Below are 21,705 nucleotides of genomic sequence, written 5' to 3'. Positions count from 1 at the left end.
ATTGTGAACTGTATGTATTAACATTATATAAGGAATTATGAGTACCCATTGATATTATCTTTCACAGTTTGTGTCCAAACAAAGGAAGATATAGATCTCTCCAAGACAGGAGGGAACATAACAGCTATTTACTTGTCTCCGATGTAAATTAAGGATGATGGAATCAAAACAATGGAAATCATATTTACATACGTAGGGATTGAAAGCCCACACGAAGGGAAAAACAGCATCAGGTTATCCTGCCTTCTGAAACAAGTCCATTGAACTTTGGAAGATATAAGCAAGGGCCGATGCCATCTTTGGCATCCATCACTAGACAGCCACAAGGGCCAGAGCTCTTGCAACCTGAGAAAGATGGGTCCTTCAACCAAGGAGAGAACTGACAATAGGTGAGAAAACAGCTTAGGCAAAGTTCTTTCATCTAGGAAGACAAGGGAACCAAGCATCTTGTACTTCTGTGGAAGATCCCAACTGAGGGGAAGTCAACCAGGGCTGGGAAGAAGGAAGTATTGGTGAGAGAAACCATCTTGAACAAAGCCTATACCTTGCAAGATTAAGTTTTAGACCATTAGATATGTATTTTCACTTTTAATTGCTTGTAACCATCTCCACTTTTATTTTTTTTACTTGACATCACTTAATCCTATGTATATTTTGTTAATAAATTTGTTTTATTTTTTACTATAAACCAACTCAGTGCTGTGTTTGAAGGGAAGGGTGTAATTACCCCCATTATTTTAATAAGATGTAATGGGCTTCTGTCTCTTTGAAGGAGCAACAAACCTTAATATTTGTCCGAGTGGCCCAGGTGAGGGCTGGGCACATGGTTTTGGGGAAGTTTGGGGATGTGGTGTGTTGGGGTCACTTGCTCGTTGTAACCAAGTCTGGTGGAAATGGTGTTGTGAGGGTTTTGGGGTCAGAGCTGCTGAACCAGGGTTGTCTGGCACACAGACTGCTACCTGTGAGTATCCCAGGCTCGGACCTACAGCAGAAAAGCATTGTAATGCACCCAAGATCGCAGGATAAGCAGTGACACAATCCTTTACTGGTCTGATTTATACCCAGAACACCATGACAGTATGTCTACACTTTAAGCCAGAGGTGTAAATTCCAGCTTGAGGAGACATACCTGCACTAGCATACAGAAAATAAAGTGTAACCATGATAGCGTGAGTGGCTAGCCAGCTCGAAGACCTACCTAGAGTCTCAGATGGGATCCTACTTAGGGTAGCTTGGCCCTCCTGCTGCTGTGGCTACACTCTGTTTTTAGCATGCTAGCTCAGTCAGAACCAGCAGAGGTATGTCCTCAAGCTGGAATTTACACATCCAGTTCAAAGTGTAGACATACCTCATGGCTCAGTTCCAAGAGTGAAGTGAAGAAAACAATCCCTCTAAACCTATTTGTGATCAAAATGTTTAAGGTACAGTGTATGTGGTTTTTTAAAATACTGAATTCAGGAAATGAATACATACAAAAGAGAGATCTAGGCCACCAACCCTAAAAGTGGTAAAGAGTCCTGTGGCACCTTACAGACATATTGGAGCATAAGCTTTGGTGGGTGAATACCCACTTCTTCAGATGCATGTAGTGGAAATTTCCTAAAAGTGTGCGTCTCAGATGACTAGTAAATGCATCGCTAACAGACTACTTTTGTTCTTGCTTTTCACTGAGTGCCTACTGGTCTGCCAAACTACTTCAGCAACTGTAGAAGAGTAGTGCTATGCTTCTGCTCTCTGCACTTTTCTGAGCACTTGTTTACGGAATTGTATTGACTAGGATTATAGGATCCTAGTCACTTGCACTCCAAGGATCAGATCCTCAACTGGTGTAAACTGATGTAGCTCTGAAAGAAAAGTTTGGGTGAGATATGGGAGGGGAAAAGGGTTGAAAGAAAAAGCCAGACAGGACAGGGAAGGAGAGTGCAACAAAACAGAAGTGAACAAACCAAAAGAACCAGGAGGAAAGGACAGACAGTACTGGCCTAAGAATAACGTTCTTCTTAACTATATTATCTTATCATTTTTGCACTGAAGAATTAACCCGGAGTTTAAAGGGTAGGGTAAAAGTATTTGCCTCATGTTAAACTCTGATTTAGAGCAAATTTGCTTATAGGGTATGACACCTCACCTCATATTCTTCCGTGATAAGATTATGATATGATTACGGCATAATTATAATGCATTTTGTACACGATGGGTCATGTGAGCTGCCATTGGAAAAGTTATGATTCGCTGAATAGGATTATCCTATTTGTATTCATGAATTATTTTTGTACCTAAAGTTAAGAATATTGACTATGTATCTGTATTTCAATTGTGCTTACTCTGGGTGACACCCACAACTAGCCTTTCTGATACAACAATGAAGAAGCCAGACAGTGCTGACGGTCCATCAGCAAAAACAATAGACCCTGGAAGAATTTAACCTTCCTGTGAATGTTTTCGCCAGCCTGTAAGCAATTGCTGCTCTGACTCAGCAAGGTATGCAAGGGCATGTGACCAGGCTAGATGACCCTGGACTCCATCTTGGTTACCAGGGTTTTTTCCACAAACTGAGGTTGGGACAAAGGATTCCCAACAAATGCTAAAGCTATATAAGGCAGGGGGAGTGACATCCTCTCTTGTTCTTCAGTCACCACACCAAAAAAGTCCTGGAAACACCTACGGAACAAAGACTGAACTGGGGGAAGTGCTGGACCCAGGCTAGGGGGATTTCTAGCTTGTGTAGGAAAAACCTAGGGATTCAAAATTGCAAAGCAAGTGTAGCTTGTGCCTTCAGAATCTGCAGCCCACTTGTATCATCAGTCAGGGTGTGTTAAGCTTAGTTTGTGATTTTGTTTATTTACTAGGTAATTTGCTTTCATCTGTTTGCTATCGCTTATAATCACTGAAAATCTATCTTTTGTAATTAATAAATTTATTTAATGTTTTAATCTAAACCAGTAAGTTTAGAGTGAAGCACTTGAAAATCTTAGCTCAGGGGGCTGCTGCATTTCCTCTTCAGATTGAGGGAGGGGTGACCTCTGAGTTTACACTGTACAGTTCCCTGTGCAGTGCAAGACAGTATAATTTTGGGTTTATACTCCAGCGGGGTGAGAGTGTCTGGGAATGTGGTAGTTATTTTCACTGTAGCCTCTCTATTGTTGATTCATGCAGTGGCTGGTCAGAGAGCCTGCATGTAACTGCAGTTGGATGTATCCCTGTCTGTGTGAATGCTGGTGAAAGTGCAAGCTTGGAGGGCTTGACAGCTTGTCACAGCAGCACAGTGTGAGAGGGAGCCCAGGCTGGTGGGTCAAAGGGCTCAGTGGTACCCCACTTCCAGGTGACACCCTGGGGGGAACCCATCACACAGGGTTCTGTGCGTAACTGATAGCGAATATGTTATGTGTTCCTAAGCACTAATAGTTCAGGAATCACTGGTTTACATAAGTTTACTAATGTGTAAAAACATCTGTGTGTCTACCAGAAACGGATGGAAAGTTCATAAATGGATTGCTGAAGACAGACATTGTTTTGCTCCATTCCAACAACTAAATGGTGACCAAGCTGTATTTCAGCAAGATTAGTTTCTCATACTTAAAACCAGACAGACTTACCTCATGAAGTGAGACAAGCATCTAATTGTTATTTTCCAGTAAGTGATGTCTGGTAAGGTTTCTCAAGAGTACGAATAGAACACTCAGGAAGACCTACCAAAGAGTATGTTGGTGTTTTTTGTTTTATTTTAAGCTATGTAATACATGAAAAACTTGTTGGAGATTTATATTCCACCACTTGCTTAAGAGGCAGCAAAACCTCTTCTGAATAGTTAAGAAGAAAGAATTAATATTGTAGGTTTTCAGACTCAAATTTAAAAACTTACCTGCCAAAATTGGCTGGCAAAAACTCAAGGAAAGCATCATTCAGGTACAGCTGTGTTAGGTTTAACAGTTGGGAAAATCCATCTGGAAGCCTAGATAAACAAAAAAAATTTAGGTAGTGTTTTTGTTTCAATGAAGCATAGGTAATTATATCGTATTCTCTTATAACACAGTATAATTTGTTTAGTATAGCATAATGAACATATATGGTAAAATTAAGGTTTATCAGCATTTCTACAAGGCTGTCTCAGCCTACATTGGGCTAACTGTTCACACAAGAATCAGTTTCAAGGCCCTTGTTTTTCAATGCTATGAACAGGTTACGGTCTAGTTATCTGAAAGGCTTGTTTTCGCACTGTGGAAGATGCACTCAGAGGAGATACCGAAGCTAACGAAAAACTAGTAAAACTTTTTGAGTTTGTTTGTTTTTTAAGGGTGGAAGTGGGGTGATGGTCATTTTCAGCAGAAATCCCACCTGTGCTAGCACTACTTCTAGAAACTGGGCCAAGCCTAAATCTTGTCACCAGGGAGACAAGAGACATCGCTTCTGCCGAGTCTTATCCAAGGAGACGAGTTTGCAAAATGGTCCATGGTTTCTGCTCCATGAAATAAACTAGACAGACTGGATTCTTTTTAATTAAGCAACTTATATTTGAGGAAGAGTAATGTACATTTGTCCATCTTCTTCAGAGAACTGGCAACTTCTAAAAATGTTGGTAATGGCATTCAAATGTTATGGCTGTAGGTGCCTAAGAAATAGCAGTAGAAGCAATAGAAATAGCAGTGATTTCCTATTTTAAAAGATTTGACTTTGACATTAAAATAAAAAGCAAAAATAATGTTCCCAGTCAGCCAAGAATCTACACGTTTCTGCCCACCCTAGGAGATGGTATTGTGGTTCCCTGCACCTTCTGTAGTTTTAAAAACCAAAAGTTTATGTAAACTTAGTCTCTCTATAGTAAGGGTAACACAATGCTTCCATTAAAAGCTCAGTTTAGGGCCAAAACCAAGACTTGAAAAATACACTCCAGTAGTGAAAGGGAAGCCGAAGAAACTGTCTAAGTCATACTTTCCTGAACAATTTAAACTTTAATCTAAAAAAAAAAAAAAAAAAAAAGGGGGGGGGGGGAGGTTCTAACCCTTACAGTCTTAAAAAGATAACAAAAATCTGACCCTCATGTAAAGCAGTGTGTGCTATATCAATAAATATTTACTTATTTATTTATCCTTATCCAACATACCCACTCAGCTCTTATGCCTACAAAGTTCCATAGTTTTAAATTGACTAGAGCGTAGTGGATCATCTGATCAATTAATCAATACAAATTTAGTACAATTTACCTTCCACTTAATTAGCAATAATTATGTAATTATACAGTTACACATTAAAATATAAATTATATAATTATATATGTGCATGCACATAATGTTGGATTTATTTTCAAATGGTATTTTATTAAGGTTATAAAAATTTTAAAAAATGTTAATCCCTTTCTTAATTTTTGTATATATCTATTGAAAAAGATGATGTATATATAACTACACACAAAAACTATGTTAAAAGAATATCAACGTTGCAAAATCAAGCAGAAGTAAGGAAAGTAAGGAAATGCCAGAATTAAGGTTGTCTGTGCAACCCTAAGTCACCTCCCATATGTGTATCCATTAAGATACTGTCTTTAATAACAAGGCCACTTCCTCCCTCTGCTTCCCCCAGAACTCCTGCCTCATTCAGTGCACAGGACAGATGGTATTCACAGAACCAATAGCTATTCTTGTTTTATCCTTATTTTTCAACATGTGACTGTCTTATTTACTACACATATTCAAACCTTGCTCTGAATACTGAGCTCCTCATAGGCTTTTTCCATGGTATTCTTCACTAAAGTATCTGAATGCTTCCCAAACATTAATGAACTGATTTGCACAACAACCCTGTGTGTGGTGAGGTGGTATGATCCCCATTTTAAAGATAAGGAAGTGAGGATCAAAGAAATTAAGGTCAGAACTATTCATTAATTTTGGTTGCCCACTTTGATATATCTAGGCCTTGATTTTTCACAGTATTTAGCATTATATAACACAGTTTGTTCTAGCCCAGTGATTTCAGTTGCACCTCTTAGTACTCATCCAAGGATTTCAAGTCTGCCACCCAGAAAATGAGGAACACACAATTAGTGAGCACCTATGAAAAGTTTGGTTTAAGTAACTCGTTTAGCATCACACAAGAACTCTGTGGCAAAGGCAGGGAAAGAATCCAGTTTTTAGAGCAGCATTCAACTGATTTAACCTAAGTCCATGCTTTCTCTTCCCCATTCACTACACACCTTTCAACTGCCTCATTCACTAAACTCCTTCTAAATTCTGTTCAAATGAAGCAGGGCTCCCACTAGGGTGGCCAGATGTCCCAATTTTATAGGGACAGTCCCGATATTTGGGGCTTTTTCTTATATAGGCTCCTATTACCCCCCACCCCCGTCCCGATTTTTCACACTTTTTGTCTAGTTACCCTAGGTTCCACAGACAACAGCTACATTCATTACACAACCCTGGTAAGTTTCCAGAACACTGTCCATCCTGTGCACTCAAAGATGCAGAGGTCCTGTGCAAAACACAGGACGTAATCATGTGAAGACTGCATCATAATGCATATGCACAAGGGGGCTGAATTAAGGTTGTACAGGTTACCTTATTTTTGAGTGCTTGACTTTGCAACCTTAACATGCTTTTAGATGTAGTTGTGTGTGTAAGGTTTTTGGTTTTTTTTTTAATTGAAAAAAAAAAATTCCATCCTGTGGAACCATACTGATACCCACATGGTTCATCAACAGGGTTGGAACTCTTAGATCCACAGCACAGGCCTCTGCCACTTGAGGTAAAGGAGTAACTCAGAACAGTTGTAGGTTGTGTCATCCTCTGTGTGGATCAGCCTCTAGATCAGTGGTTTTCAACATGTGGCCCATGGACCCGTGGGAGTCTGCAGACTATGTCTAAGATTTCCAAAGGAAATCCAAAGCACCTCCATTTGAAATTTTGTAGGGGTTCTCAAATGAAAAAAGGTTGAAAACCACTGCTCTAGATCCATAGCTATTTGCTGACAGGGGAGACCCAAGAACCTTGGGTTCAATTCCAGATTCTGGAGGGGAGCATGTTCTTGTGGGCACACTCTTCTGCCCCATTCCCCTCCAAGTCTGCTCATTTCTGCCATTGCCTGCTCCAGCTTGTCCCAATGCCAGTCCCGTCTCTCCCTCAACAACCCCCTTATGCTCCCAATCTCATTTCCCTGCCTCAGCTCCTTGTACCAATCTATCTCCCCATCCTGGCTCAGTTCTTGTCCGATCTGAATTTCAATCAGGCTGCTTCTGCCTCCATGCTGATTGGACACCAGAAACAGTCTCACTATTCTTATCCAGTGCCACAGACACCTCTAGCAGCCAAGAGCAGCAATTGCAGGGAAAGTCTTGCTCAGAGCCTGCAGTCCTGGGCTTGGGCCTGATCAGTGCAGATGGACTCTGGGAAATTTACCCGCCAAACTCGAACAAGTTGCTACTATACAGTAATTATTATTATATTATTTATTTGTTGTGGCAAATGCAAATTTTCAAAGGTTTATAACTTGGCCAAATTTGGGCAAACAGTCATACAAACACTAGATAGCCTGGTGTAAGGGACATGCTATCTCCCTGCTAAATTTCAAGTCTGTGCTTCAGAGCATGGGGGCACTAGCGCATCACAATGAAAGAGTCATAAGAATTCAGTTTGTTTGTTTTTCTTTTAACCATGGGCAAATATATATTCTTCCTCTAACCCTGTTTGCAGAAATGGTTGAATTGTTTTTGCTGAAGCTTTAATCAAACTAGGGTTACCAACTTTGGTTGGACGAATTCCTGGAGGTTTCATCACATGACATTACCTTTAATTAAAGATTAATCTTCAATTCCTGGAGTCTCCAGGAAAATGCTGGAGGCTTGTATCCCTAAATCAAACTCAACCTGAGTCAAACACCCAGCATAGAAAATTTCAGCCTGGACAGTTAAAGTCTGGCAAAGTTGTAAGCAACTGAAAAAGAGCATCTTATAATGGGACCTGCTGGGCAACTGTAATTATGGGAGGCACTACTACCTCCATGTGTAGCTATACAGACATACAAGGAAGTTTAGGTTTTGTTATCAGAATGAAAAAAAAAAACCAAACACTTACTTTGAAATTGGATTTACACTGGCCTCAACAATTGCCAAAACTTTACAGTTTTTGATGTTTTCTGGAAACTCCTGTATGCCTGTTAAATAAAGAACAGAAAAACTCTGTTAAGTTATTAGACTCAATCACAGGCAGAAAAATGTTTAATTTAAACCATAAAAAAACTAATTCATTTAACAATTAATGCAGTGGTTCTCCAATTTTTCATTTCGAGGACCACTTCATATGAGAAATATCCTTTTTCATGCACGACCTTCTCTCACAATACCTGTTTGATACCCACTATTTGTTTCTCAAAATGCTTCATTCTGTGCTCTATCAGGAAAGGCTCCCACCAACACTCCAGAGAACCACTGCAACAGTGATTTTCATAGATCAGTAAGGCAAATAAAGGGCCTGATCCAGAGCCTTTGGGTCAGCCTTCAATCAATTACACTAAGATACATTTTCAGTAACAAATTGTGCTCCCCTTCTCCCCTGCCAAATTTAGACAGACTATAGATCAACACCACCTGATGGGTTTATGTGGCCTGCAAGACATGTTCAGATTATGCAGAATATAAACTTCATACCTTTAAATAACTAAGAGTCTAGCCTTCATGATTGCAAAGAACTTCCAAATGTTAATTAAGTGTAATTGATGCTGTTGTCTTCCTAACTCTGCAAAGAGCCTGAAACAATGATAGGCTTTCTTTTCACTGTCCAGAAAAGCATGTTTTTTTTCCTCACAGGATAACAGGCATAGAAAATAGAGGCTGCTACAGGCCATTACCATCTGATCCCACTGAGGGTTACCAAACGAAACTACACCATTTACTCAAGAAACTCCCTGAAAAAGCACAAGAACAAATCTGCACAGACACACCCCTAGAACCTCAACCAGGGGTATTCTATCTGCTACCCAAGATCCATAAACCTGGAAATCCTGGATGCCCCATCCTCTCAGGCATTGGCACCCTGACAGCAGGACTGTCTGGCTATGTAGACTCTCTCCTCAGGCCCTACGCTACTGTACTCCCAGCTATCTTCGAGACACCACTGACTTCCTGAGGAAAACTACAATCTAGTGGTCAACTTACAGAAACCACCATCCTGGCCACTATGGATGTAGAAGCCCTCTGCACCAACATTCTACACAAAGATGGACTACAAGCCGTCAGGAATAGTATCCCCGATAATGTCATGGCAAACATGGTGGCTGAACTTCGTGACTTTGTCCTCACCCATAACTATTTCACATTTGGGGACAAAGTATATCTTCAAGTTAGCGGCACTGCTATGGGTATCCACATGGCCCCACAGTATAATGACATTTTTATGGCTGACTTAGAACAATGCTTCCTCAGCTCTTGTCCCCTAACGCACCTACTCTACTTGCGCTACATTGATGACATCATCGTCATCACCTGGACCCATGGAAAAGAAGCCCTTGAGGAATTCCACCATGATTTCAACAATTTCCATCCCACCATCAACCTCAGCCTGGGCCAGTCCACAAAAGAGATCCACTTCCTGGACATGACAGTACTAATAAGCGACGGTCACAACCACCACCCTATACCGGAAACCTGCTGACCGCTATACTTACCTACATGCCTCCAGCTTTCATCCAGACTGCACCACACGATCCATTGTCTACAGCCAAACTCTAAGATACAACCGCATTTGCTCCAATCCCTCAGACACAGACAAACACCTACAAGAACTCTATCAAGCCTTCTTAAAACTACAATACCCACCTGCTGAAGTGAAGAAACAGACTGACAGAGCCAGAAGAATATCCAGAAGTCATCTACTCCAGGACAGGCCCAACAAAGAAAGTAACAGAACGCCACTAGCAGTCACCTTCAGCCCCCAACTAAAACCTCTCCAGCACATCATCAAGTATCTACAGCCTATCCTGAAGGATGACCCACCACTCTCACAGATCTTGGGAGACTGGCCAGTCCTCGCTTACAGACAGCCCCCCAACCTGAAGCAAATACTCACCAGCAACCACACACCACACAACAAAAACACTAACCCAGGAACCTATCCTTGCAACAAAGCCTGTTGCTAACTCTGTCCACATATCTATTCAAGGGACATCATAGGACCTAATCACATCAGCCACACCATCAGAGGCTTGTTCACCTGCACATCTACCAATGTGATATATGTCATCATGTGCCAGAAATACCCCTCTACCATGTACATTTGCGTAGAGACTGTTCGGTTTGGCAAAGAATAAATGGACACAAATCAGACGTCAAGAATTATAACATTCAAAAACCAGTCAGAGAACACTTCAATCTCCCTGGTCACTCAATTACAGACCTAAAAGTCGCAATACTCCAACAAAAAACCTTCAAAAACAGACTCCAATGAGAAACTGCAGAATTGAAATTAATTTGCAAACTGGACACCATTAAATTAGGCTTGAATAAAAACTGGAAGTGAATGGATCATTTCAAAGTAAAAACTATTTCCCCATGCTAATTTTTCCCTGTCTGTTACTCACACCTTCTTGTCAACTGTTTGAAATGGGCCATCCTGATCATTACAAAAGTTTTTTTTCTCCTTCTGTTAATAGCCCACCTTAATTGATTAGTCTCTTATAGTTGGTATGGCAACACCCATTTTTTCCATGTTCTCTGTGCATATATATCTTCCTACTGTATTTTCCACTGCATGCATCCGATGAAGTGGGTTTTAGCCCACAAAAGCTTATTCCCAAACAAATTTGTTAGTCTTTAAGGTGCCACAAGTACTCCTCGTTCTTTATGCATTAACTAGTCCACCATAAAATCCTAATGGAGACATGGCACTGTAGTTTTGCCGTGAGGTAAGTTAAGACAGGCCAATCACAGGTGGGGATTCAGCATTAGCCTCACCTAGCTACCTCTCATTAAAGTTTTTATTAAAACTACAATGCTTTGACTCCAACAGGATTTTACAGTGGGACAGCTAATGCAGATTAGTTATCCCTCTGTAAAACAACAACACCTGCTGCAGTGAAGGTAACTTCAGAGGTGGAAATTTTCCTACCTCCTATTAATTTCATTGGGATGGTGACTCCAAAGCCCAATTTTGACTCTTCAGTGTCAATGTAATATTACTCACCCCAAGACAAGATTAAACAGTCCTGTTTCTCAACCCTAGGTTCAGCAAAGAGGGTTACCATTCCTCAGCACACACCACCACCCTCAGCCTCAAATTAATTCATACCAGTAAGTGAAACAAGTTGCAGCATTTGCTGAGTAGACCAAAATATTTAAATATTTACAACATACAGAATCACAAATGATCATGTAAGCAAATGCAATGTGGAGAGTAGGAGTGAAGCCCACAGAGAGATGGGAAATAACTTCTGCAGGGTAGGAAATGCTCAGGGGTGAACAGAAGAGAGAGGAGAGAAAGAGGGAAAGAAAAAGAAGGGTGGGGAAGGAAGAGAAACAAAGGGCTACCTTTGTGATGGTCTAAGGGCATGGCTACTCTTGCAGATGTAGAGCGCTGTGAGTTAAACCAGCCCTTGGAGAGCGCAGTAGGGAAAGCGCTGCAGTGTGTTCACACTGTCGGATTCAAGCACACTGGCGTGGCCACATTAGCAGCTCTTGCAACGCCACAGAGAACAATGCATTGTGGTAGCTATCCCAGCATTCAAGCGGCTGCAACGTGCTTTTCAAATGGGGGTGGTGGGGCTGGAGTGTGACAGGGAGTGTGTTGTGTGTATGTGGGGGGAGAAAGGGGGAGTTTTGGGGTGCTGAAAGTGTGTCAGCATGCTGTCTTGTAAGTTCAGACCCCCTGCCTCTCTCTCTCACACACTCACAGCAAGCAGTATTCCACACTAACGGTTGCTTTGTCCCGGCGCTGATAAACATGCCGGCTGTCAGAAACAGAGCTTTGAAAGGGGATATCTGCATTCCTACAGCCAAGTTCAAAACAATGACAAGAGTGGCCACTTGACTTAAGGGGATTATGGGATGTTTCCGGAGTCCGATCACAGCGCAGTAATACAACACCTCACTCGCACTGACACTGGGGCGTTTCAGCCAAGGTGCAGCAAGCATTATGCTTCTCGGGGAGGTGGATTATCAGGAGCGCTCCAGCTGCAGAGTCCAGGCGCTGTAAGTGCTTTGCAGGTGTGGACAGGTTGGGAGTTAGGGTGCCCGGGGCTGCTTTAATGCACTCTAACTTGCATAGTATAGCAAAGCCCTAAAAGTAAATGTTTTCTCACTGAGTGACTCTGAATACAACAATAAAGTATTGAACAAACAGTTAAATATTCAGCAAACCTCTCATTCAAATCAGTGGTAGTCCAGGTGTAGATTCAGGTAATACTGTCAAATCCACAGGAATAGTGCTATGGCCCCAACTTTTACTCCTGGGGGAATTCTACACCACTGCACATGCACAGAATTAATGTCCCACACAGATTTTTTTTTTTTTTTTTTGTGGCAGGGAAGCAAATAAAAGACTTTCTGACAGGGCAAAGGGAAGCTGCAAGAGTGGTCATGCACCACTCCCCAGCAGTGCAGGTGCATTGTTTCGGGTGCCCAGAGCAGCCAGCAAAGTGGTAAATCACTGGAGGAGCAGAGTTGGGGACACCTCAGCCAGTGGCTCCTACTCTGTGCCAGGCTCAGGTACTACTCCTGGCTGGTTTGTGCTACCCACTGCCATTCTGGAGCCTCCAGATTTATTTATTGACAAATTAAATTGGCAGAATTTTGAAGAATTTTCCAATATTGTGTGCAGAATTTTTAATTTTTTGGTGCAGAATACCCTCAGCAGTAAGCTTAGGAACAGTCTCTGGGAGGACCCCTTCAGTGTGCCAGACTCCATAGGGGGTCCCACTCCTCCTCCAGGGTAAGCCATGCGGCTTTACTGCTTCCTTAGATTGGGCCTTTATCACTCCTCCTTTACACTGTGAGCTCCATTCTGTGAGACCCTTGAGGGAAACTTAACCTTAGTGAGCAATGAACCTCCCACAAGCATCTGCAGTGACAGTCAGTGACGTCAACAGTAGGGTTTATTAGCTGACTAGAACACAGCATAGGAAGATCTTGGATAGCACAGAGAAATGAAGGTTACCGCAAAGTACATTCTAGTTAGCCAGAGCTCAAATCTCTCTCCCGCTGTCAGTCTGACTTCCTCAGTCAGACTTCCCAGTGAGCATCCCCCTGACTCCTCCAGTAGCCAATACTTAACTTCCACCTCACAAGTCCTTAATATCTAAACTGGGGAGATGTGGCTCTGCCTCCGTGCTGAGAGGCAGGGAGTCTAGATCTCTCTGGGTCATTGGTTACTATGTGTCCACATCCAGGCAATTGGATCTGCCACTGTATTCTCAAGAGCTCTGCTGATATGGGACCTAAGGCCCAGACAACTAGGCATCATTCACACCTGTGTCTTAGCCTGCCCCAAGAACATACACAGTCTCTCTTCACCCACCAGGTAACAATGCAACACACAGGGGAAACTCACGAAAGCTCATGCTCAAATAAATTGGTTAGTCTCTAAGGTGCCACAAGTACTCCTTTTCTTTTTGCAAAGACAGACTAACACGGCTGTTACTCTGAAACCTGAGGTATATACCGGCTTCATAAAAACATTACAGAACATTTGGCAGTCACAAATATACCATGCCCACTGAGATTAATTAAAAAGAGAAACCATCTCTATCCATCAAATAAGTTTGACGCCCCTTCTGAAGAAAAATGCATTTTTTAATACTTAACGTGTAGGTATGTAAAAACTATATGATATGTAAACTGATGATTACCACAACTTAATACTTAAACAACTTTTTAAAAGAAAGTTACAAGTAGACAAAAATTATGTTTTGGTTAAAATAATAAAGCCCAGAAAATAAAAGATGGGGATAGCAAATGGAGTTGGGATGGGGACTAAAACAGAACTACAATCGTTTTAATTATATTTTCATTAAATTTGTCTTCTGGTAAATTTGTCTTCTGATCTATGCTGTAATTCAACAACACAGAGATGAAAAAGTTCCAAAATTAAAATACTGGCTTAGTACTCTAAACTGGTGTGTGTATCAGAAAATCAAAACATGCATAATTTCCATGATCTACGTATTTACAAGTTTTACAAGAAAAGAACAATTTTTTTTATTCTTATGGTTCAAACAAAAACTGAACAAATTTAACACATGTTTTCCAAGAAAAGTTCACTTTTAAGAGTAAGCAGAGAAATTTGTATCTCAAAAGATTTTAAATAAAGTTATCAGGAATTGAAAAAAAGCTAGAAACTAACTCATAACTATAGTGCTCCAAAAATTGTTATACAACAAAAGGTTATTTCCAATAACTTGAAATACCCAATAGCTACATTCCACTTGCAGCATGAAGTCTCTATATGACCTGCATCAAGTAATGCCATCCAAATCTCCTGATAGAACAAGCCTAATATGGCATGAAACTTTAAACCAATGTATGAGAGATACACTATGAAGAATCTTCTGTGAGGCTTGACTAATGTTCCAGATATAATTAAGGAGGCCTCTTGAACTCATCTGTTATTAACTGAGAGTGTACCTCAAGATTTAATGTATTGCTTAAGGGTATCACTTTTCTGCTTAAAATGAAGGAATGGTATTGGGAATAACTTCTGTTACAACCCTGGCTGAGCTCACGCTTGTGGTCTGACACCAGGCTGCTGTACTGGACCGAACCTTTGGATCTCATGTGCCTTTAAATTTACTGGCTCTGAGCAGCATCCAGACACTGTCTCTTATTCCAGCCTCTCTGGCACACACCAAGCCTACAGACACCCTGTACCATCTTATTGGGAGGTTGGACCCAGTGATCCAGCTATCCAAGGCCTCAAGACCAGTGCTGAACCCCTAATTCTCCCCACCAGTTTAAGCCTCCCTTTCCCAGAGCTCCATCCTTGTGGGTTTTCTGGTTTACTGTTTAACCCTTTAAGCACCCTGTGATAGTTAAAAAAAGGGAGCACAAAGACTTTACAAAGGAGCTTCTAAACAGACGGACAAAGCACAAGAGGTACAGATATAGATAAAAGTAACAAACACCTGCACATAAAACCCCTCTCCCTCTAGTGTCCTTACCACTCTGAAAGCCCTTTGGATTTTGGTTGTTATCCTTTCAGGGTCCCAGTACCCTCCTGCACCCCACTCCTCTTGCTCAATCTTCTGGTTGTCTACAGAGGGACAGTGAGAGCGCCCGGACACATAAAAATCTGGGCCTTAAATAAAATGTTGGCCTCCTCTGTCAGGTGACCTTCGGACCTGTCAGGTAATCAGTTGCTGAACTCACAGGCCTCTCCTCCTCATGCATCTAAACTGGAACTAGTAGTTCCCCTGGAATTGCAGACAGCCTGCTGTTCTAGCATAAACACATTTGAACAGCAGTCCATCAAGGCTGAGGAATTTTGATTACTTTCCCATTGTTACCTTTTCTGCTAGATGTAAGAAATTCTTCTAATATCTCCTGGGTGACCCAGCTCAAGATGGAAGTAACAGGGCAAAAGTGAAGGGCACAGTACAGTTTACAATCCACAAAACAGAATGGTGTTTGTAGATTTGATTTAGGTTTACACTAATCACTCAACTTTTTATCTAAAACCAAAAGATTATCTGGTGAGCAGACACAGAGGACTAGACAAGTGAGCTGGCAGAAGAGAAGAGTAGATTGGCTGGGAGGTAGGATTTTTGTTGTTTTTATTAGATAAATGGATAGTTAAGTATTCTGAATGAAAATATCAGCTATTGATGAACTGAGAAAATACATTTAAACGTTTTTTTGGTGGTAATTTCTTGCTCATAATTGACTTATGAGTGCAAGACAGTGCAGTCTGAGCTATGCAGATTGGCTGGTGGATGCGCTGCTGTAACATCATCTATTCTATTTTTAATTAGAGAAAGAAAGGAATGTGTGTTTTGTTATGAAAAGCTCAAACAGGAATTGGTGATTTTCTACTGCATATAACTCAGCCAAATGTGAATGAATTTCCATGAATCTACTTGTACCCTCCTGCAAGATTTCAAAACCCTACTGCAAGCAACAAAGCTCTCCAAAGAAAGATTGCAAGGTTTTTTTTTTAATAATGGAAAACGTTTGGCAATCTTAACACTTTTTTTGTATATATAAAACCAAGGCCACAATTGTGCATGTGCTTAAATGTTAATGATATGAACAGTCACCCTTTAATGAACTACTCAAGTGAGCAAAATAAGCATTCCAACATGAGCATGGTGGATAAAACACTTATTTTTTAAAAGAATGGGAAGTAATCAGTAAGTTTTAAGGTGGCTGGGAAGGCACCGGATGATTGGTGGCAAAATATTTCTTAGGCATGGCAAAAAATGCCAAAGCTGACTCTGCTTGTAAAAGGTATGAACCTATCCTCTCTACTCCCCTGGTGGTTTTGGAGAAAAAAAAGGGAATTACTAAGCCAGAAGTTGAAGTACATAAGAAAAGTGTGCAGGTAGCCCATTAATTAATGTATTTAAAACTTTGAAAACTATCAAGAAACCAAATTTGAAATGGAACAAGGAAAAATAAATTAGGCCAAATCTCAGTTGGCATCTCTCTTGGCAAGCAAAACACCTTAATTTGGTTCCACTTACTTGAACAAGGGTATACTAAACAAACCCAATTTTTTCAATCTTCCCTCATAGGTCATATTTTCAAGACCTTTCATAATTTTTGTTGCTCTTCTCTAGACTTTCTCCAATTGGTCCATATCTTTCCTGAAATGTGGTGCCCAGAACTGGACACAATACTCCAGTTGTGGCCTAATCAGCGTGGAGGAGAGCGGAAGAATTACTTCTTGCTTACAATACTCCTGCTAATACATCCCAGAATGGTGTTTGCTTTTTTTGCAACAGCATTACACTTTTGACTCATATTTAGCTTGTGATCCACTATGACCCCCAGATCCTTTTCCGCCGTACTCCTTCCTAGGCAGTCTAAACAACAGAGTGACAAAAGAAAAACCAGTTAAACGTATCTTTGTAAAAGTTTTCAATGTTTTTATGAACTTTGCACATCCAACGTGTTAATATAAGGATGAGCAGGTAATAAGTTTTTAAAGAAACTCTGAATACCTAAAATAGATCCCCTTTGGGAAAAGACAGTGAGAGACATTAAAGGGAAACAAGCAATTAGTGAACTCAACTGCAAACAGAAATGCAGACCTTGCTGGGCTTAAAAATAAATTCTTTAGAGTTCTCAAAAATATCAACCTATTTACATACAGTACTTTAGTTTTCAATTAATTCTAGATAGTTTATAGTGATTGCGATGAGGCCACTACTACTATGTTTTAAAAAAACATAACTGAATTATTAAGCATTTTTTCTCTCACCTCCTTCCCAAGCGTATCATTTACCAATTCCAAATTAAGGCCAGAATTTAGACACAAACATATTAATAACTCTTTGTTGTTGCTGTTATTATTAGTTCATCCAAGAACTAAGAAAAAGGAGTAAAGCAGGAAGCTAGCACAAGAGACTTAACAAGGGAGAGCAAAAGGCGAGATGGGGACACTTCACTTGGGAGCATATGAGAGAGAAGGTGCAGTACTTGAACAAGACTGGAATTGTGCATCAGGGCTATTGCTCTAGGATCCTTTTGATAAGCAAAGAATACATAGGTATTTTGCACTTGACTTTTTAAATGCAAGGAGTTCTACCTTAGGCTAGCTGAATTTCTTCATAGGAAGGTGGATCCAACACCACTGGATCTACCAGCAGCCTACTTAGCCAGTCTGCCATACAGTAAGTTTGCCTCTGATGTTGAGGGCATGCAAGAATAAAAGAGGATTCCTGCCCAGATTAGAAAGTCTTGAGGTCTCCAATGGAGGAGGATCCCCTATCTTGTTCCTTCCCACCTGGCTGTTGCATGACCGCCATTTTGTTGTTGTTTGTAAACTAAAATCTGACTTCCGAAGTTCTCTGAATGAGTTGCAAGAATGCTTCCCAGCCTTCCAACCTGGCACGTTGTCACCATTATCCTTACTAACCCAGAGATCCCTGCCCTTGAGAAAACCCATTCTAGATTGGTCATCAGTCCTCTTCTCATGGTGAATTAAGAATCCATGATCTTCTAGGATCTAGACAATTGTGAAGGTGTAATAAAGTGCCCTTTCTCTTGAAGGTGCTTATGTAGTCTGCCATCAAGTCACCTGAGATCAGAAAGGGTCTGTTCAGAGCTTTGGAGGTCCAATAGTGCCTGGATGTCAGAGTTCTTGGGAACTAAATAAAACTGAGAAGACCCTATAGTGGTTCTGTCTCTTCTGTTCCACCTAACTAAAACCTGAATTAAAGTCATATGTGCAAAGAATAAGAATTCTTAAGCTCTGTATGATAAATGCAAGTGTCATAAAATCTGAGGTAATTCTATCACCCATCTTGCTTTACTGCAAACATGTCAATACTGTTATGTTGTGTCATGGCTCTCAAGTCAGCTACAAAAATATTTTGGGTGTCCTTTATGTCGCAACCACAAGGCATGGTCCAGCCCCTTCATACTGAGAGCTGCTCACAAAACTATGACATGTAGCAAACCTACTGATGCAACTAAACAATTAAAACAGGTCCACAACAATGTTGTATGTAAAGGACTAACTATCTGAATTAAACAGATGCCAAGTATGTTTTGTGGCCTCACACTGAAGCGGCATGTGCTGTACTGTTGAGACTCAGCAGCTGATTATCTCTACTACCACAACATAGTGATTGAGAAATCTTAATTATAACATGCCAATAAAATTCTGGTTACTAAAGAAAAAAAAACATCTTTCTACTAGGCTACTAATGATATAGTTCTCCTGATTGCACATGAAGGGCTTGATGCTGAGCACCCTCAACTCTGATTGAAATGAGAATTGTGAACACTAAGCATATTGCAAGATCAGACTCTAATGGCACAAACAAAGCAAAAGATGAAAACTGTTTAAAAGATAACTTTAGACCAAAGACCAACCTGATCCTGAACTCCTTTACTGTGTGTAACTATTTTTAACCCTTAACATGTGCAGTGGCCAACACAAAAGGAGCTTGACCTTGATTGGGACCTCTTGGATGTGTCGTGACAACTGGGCCTACATATTTACTCAAATTGTGAGCTCAACTGTAAAAAGTAGGTAAAGGTATGTAAGATGTCACAATAATCTAGAACAACAAATGTTGACGAGTAAAGGTATTAAAGGGAGACAGAATAACTGAATTAGTCTAAACAAAAAGGCCAAGTTGACTTGATTCGAGGACTGTGTTGAAATTATGCTGGTTAAAAATAGGAGATGTGGAACCAGAAGTTAAAGAAACAAAATTGGAATGTCAGATATTAAGACTAATTGGTGGACAAAATGAGGGGATGGGCTATTCCACCCACAGTTCCCATTTGGTCTTGGGGTCTTTAAAAGAAAGATTTTTTGAGGAAAGTATGAAAGAACAATGAAAGACCAACAACAAGAACAGACTGGAACAACAGGTGGAGGATACTGTAGTGAGCTTCACCATTGTGGCTGCCACCCACACCATTTCCCAGGTCCCCAGGCCTTAATCAACCTGATTCCTGAGTGATCTCCTGGCTAGAATGGGCCAGAAAGAAAGGGATCCACATGATATCACCATGCCTACCTGCTTCAGCTGAATCCCAAACCCTACCTGAGATAACAGTTACCACCATCTTTGCTACCATCTAAGGGTATGTCTACACTATGAAATTAGATCGAATTTATAGAAGTCGGTTTTGAAGAAAGTGTTTTTATACAGTCGATTGTGTGTGTCCCCACAAATGCTCTAAGTGCATGTAGTTGGCAAAGTGTGTCCACAGTACCAAGGCAATCATTGACTTCCAGAGTGTTGCACTGTGGGTAGCTATCCCACAGTTCCCGCAGTCTCCGCCGCCCATTTGAATTCTGGGTAGAAATCCCAGTGCCTGATGGGGCTAAAACATTGTTGCGGGTGGTTCTGGGTACATATTGTCAGGCCCCCCTTCCCTCCCTCCTTCCGTGAAAGCAGGGGCAGACAATCGTTTTGCGCCTTTTTTCTTGAGTTACCTGTGCAGACACCATACCACGGCAAGCATGGACTCCGCTCAGCTAACCGTCACAGTATATGTCTCCTGGGTGCTGGCAGACGTGGTACTGCATTGCTACACAGCAGCAGTTTATTGCCTTTTGGCAGCAGACAGTGCAGTATGACTGGTAGCCGTCGTCGACATAGTCCTGGGTGCTCTTTTAACCGACCTCGATGAGGTCAGGGGCACCTGGGCAAACATGGGAGTGACTCAGCCAGGTCATTTCCCTTTTATGTTTCGTCTCATGGCGATTGAGTACTACCGGCAGTGCACTGTCTTTTAATCAGCAGCCAGCAGAAGACGATGGCTAGTAGTCATATTGCACCATCTTCTGCAGAGCACCCAGGAGAGGACTATGGCTAGCGGTCGTACTGCACAGTCTGCTGCCAGCAATATGTATAAAGATAGATGAAGTGGTTCAAAACAAGAAATAGACCAGATTTGTTTTGTATTCATTTTCTCCTCCCTCCCTCCGTGAAATCAATGGCCTGCTAAACCCAGTTTTGAGTTCTATCCTTGAAGGGGCCATTCTGTTTCTCACAAAGCCACCCCCTTTGTTGATTTTAATTCCCTGTAAGCCATGTTGTCAGTCGCCCCTCCGTCCGTCAGGGCAACGGCAGAAAATCGTTCCGTGCCTTTTTTCTGTGCAGACGCCATACCACGGCAAGCATGGAGCCCGCTCAAATCACTTTGACAATTAGGAGCACATTAAACACCACACGCATTATCCAGCAGTATATGCAGCACCAGAACCTGGCAAAGCAAAACCGGGTGAGTAGGTGACCTCAGCGTGGTGACCAGAGTGATGAGGACAGACACAGAATTCTCTCAAAGTTTGCCCTGGCAAATTGGACATCCTGGTGGCAATGGGGCAGGCTCTTGCTGTGGAACACCGATTCTGGGCCTGAGAAACAAGCACAGACTGGTGGGGCTGCATAGTGTTGCAGGTCTGGGATGATTCCCAGTAGCTGAGAAACTTTTGCATGTGTAAGGGCACTTTCATGGAACTTTGTGACTTGCTTTCCCCTGCCCTGAAGCACAAGAATACCAAGATGAGAGCAGCCCTCACAGTTGAGAAGCGAGTGGCAATAGCCCTGTGGAAGCTTGCAACGACAGACAGCTACCGGTCAGTCGGGAAGCAATTTGGAGTGGGCAAATCTACTCTGGGGGCTGCTGTGATGATGCAAGCAACCAACGCAATCAAAGATCTGCTGATATCAAGGGTAGTGACCCTGGGAAATGTGCAGGTCATAGTGGATGGCTTTACTGCAATGGGATTCCCTAACTGTGGTGGGGCCATAGATGGAACCCATATCCCTATCTTGGCACCAGAGCACCAAGTCAGCGAGTACATAAACTGCAAGGGGTACTTTTCAATAGCGCTGCAATAACTGGTGGATCACAAGGGACGTTTCACCAACATCAACCTGTGATGGCCAGGAAAGGTACATGACTCGCATGACGCTCGCATCTTCAGGAACTCTGGTCTGTTTCAAAAGCTGCAGAAAGGGACTTTATTCCCAGACCTGAAAATAACCGTTGGGGATGCTGAAATGCCTATAGTTATCCTTGGGGACCCAGCCTACCCCTTCATGCCA

General features: G+C 41.6%; 1 protein-coding gene across 8 annotated transcripts in view; it reads right to left on the bottom strand.

Moving 5' to 3' along the window:
• The window catches only part of ERBIN (erbb2 interacting protein), a 223,459-nt gene that overhangs the window by 82,926 nt on the left and 118,828 nt on the right, over nucleotides 1-21,705 (bottom strand). For all 8 annotated transcript variants that reach the window (XM_077816949.1, XM_077816948.1, XM_077816947.1 and 5 more), the window contains 2 exons: nucleotides 8,061-8,139; nucleotides 3,863-3,952 (listed from right to left, as the gene is read on the bottom strand). In XM_077816949.1, coding sequence (XP_077673075.1) covers nucleotides 3,863-3,952; nucleotides 8,061-8,139 — 169 coding nt within the window. The remainder of the gene's footprint in view (nucleotides 1-3,862; nucleotides 3,953-8,060; nucleotides 8,140-21,705) is intronic.

This window comes from Eretmochelys imbricata, chromosome 5 (assembly GCF_965152235.1).
Source record: "Eretmochelys imbricata isolate rEreImb1 chromosome 5, rEreImb1.hap1, whole genome shotgun sequence".
NCBI lineage: Eukaryota > Metazoa > Chordata > Testudines > Cheloniidae > Eretmochelys > Eretmochelys imbricata.
The sequence above is the reverse complement of the archived record's forward strand: the minus strand, read 5'-3'. Positions and strand labels throughout refer to the sequence as shown.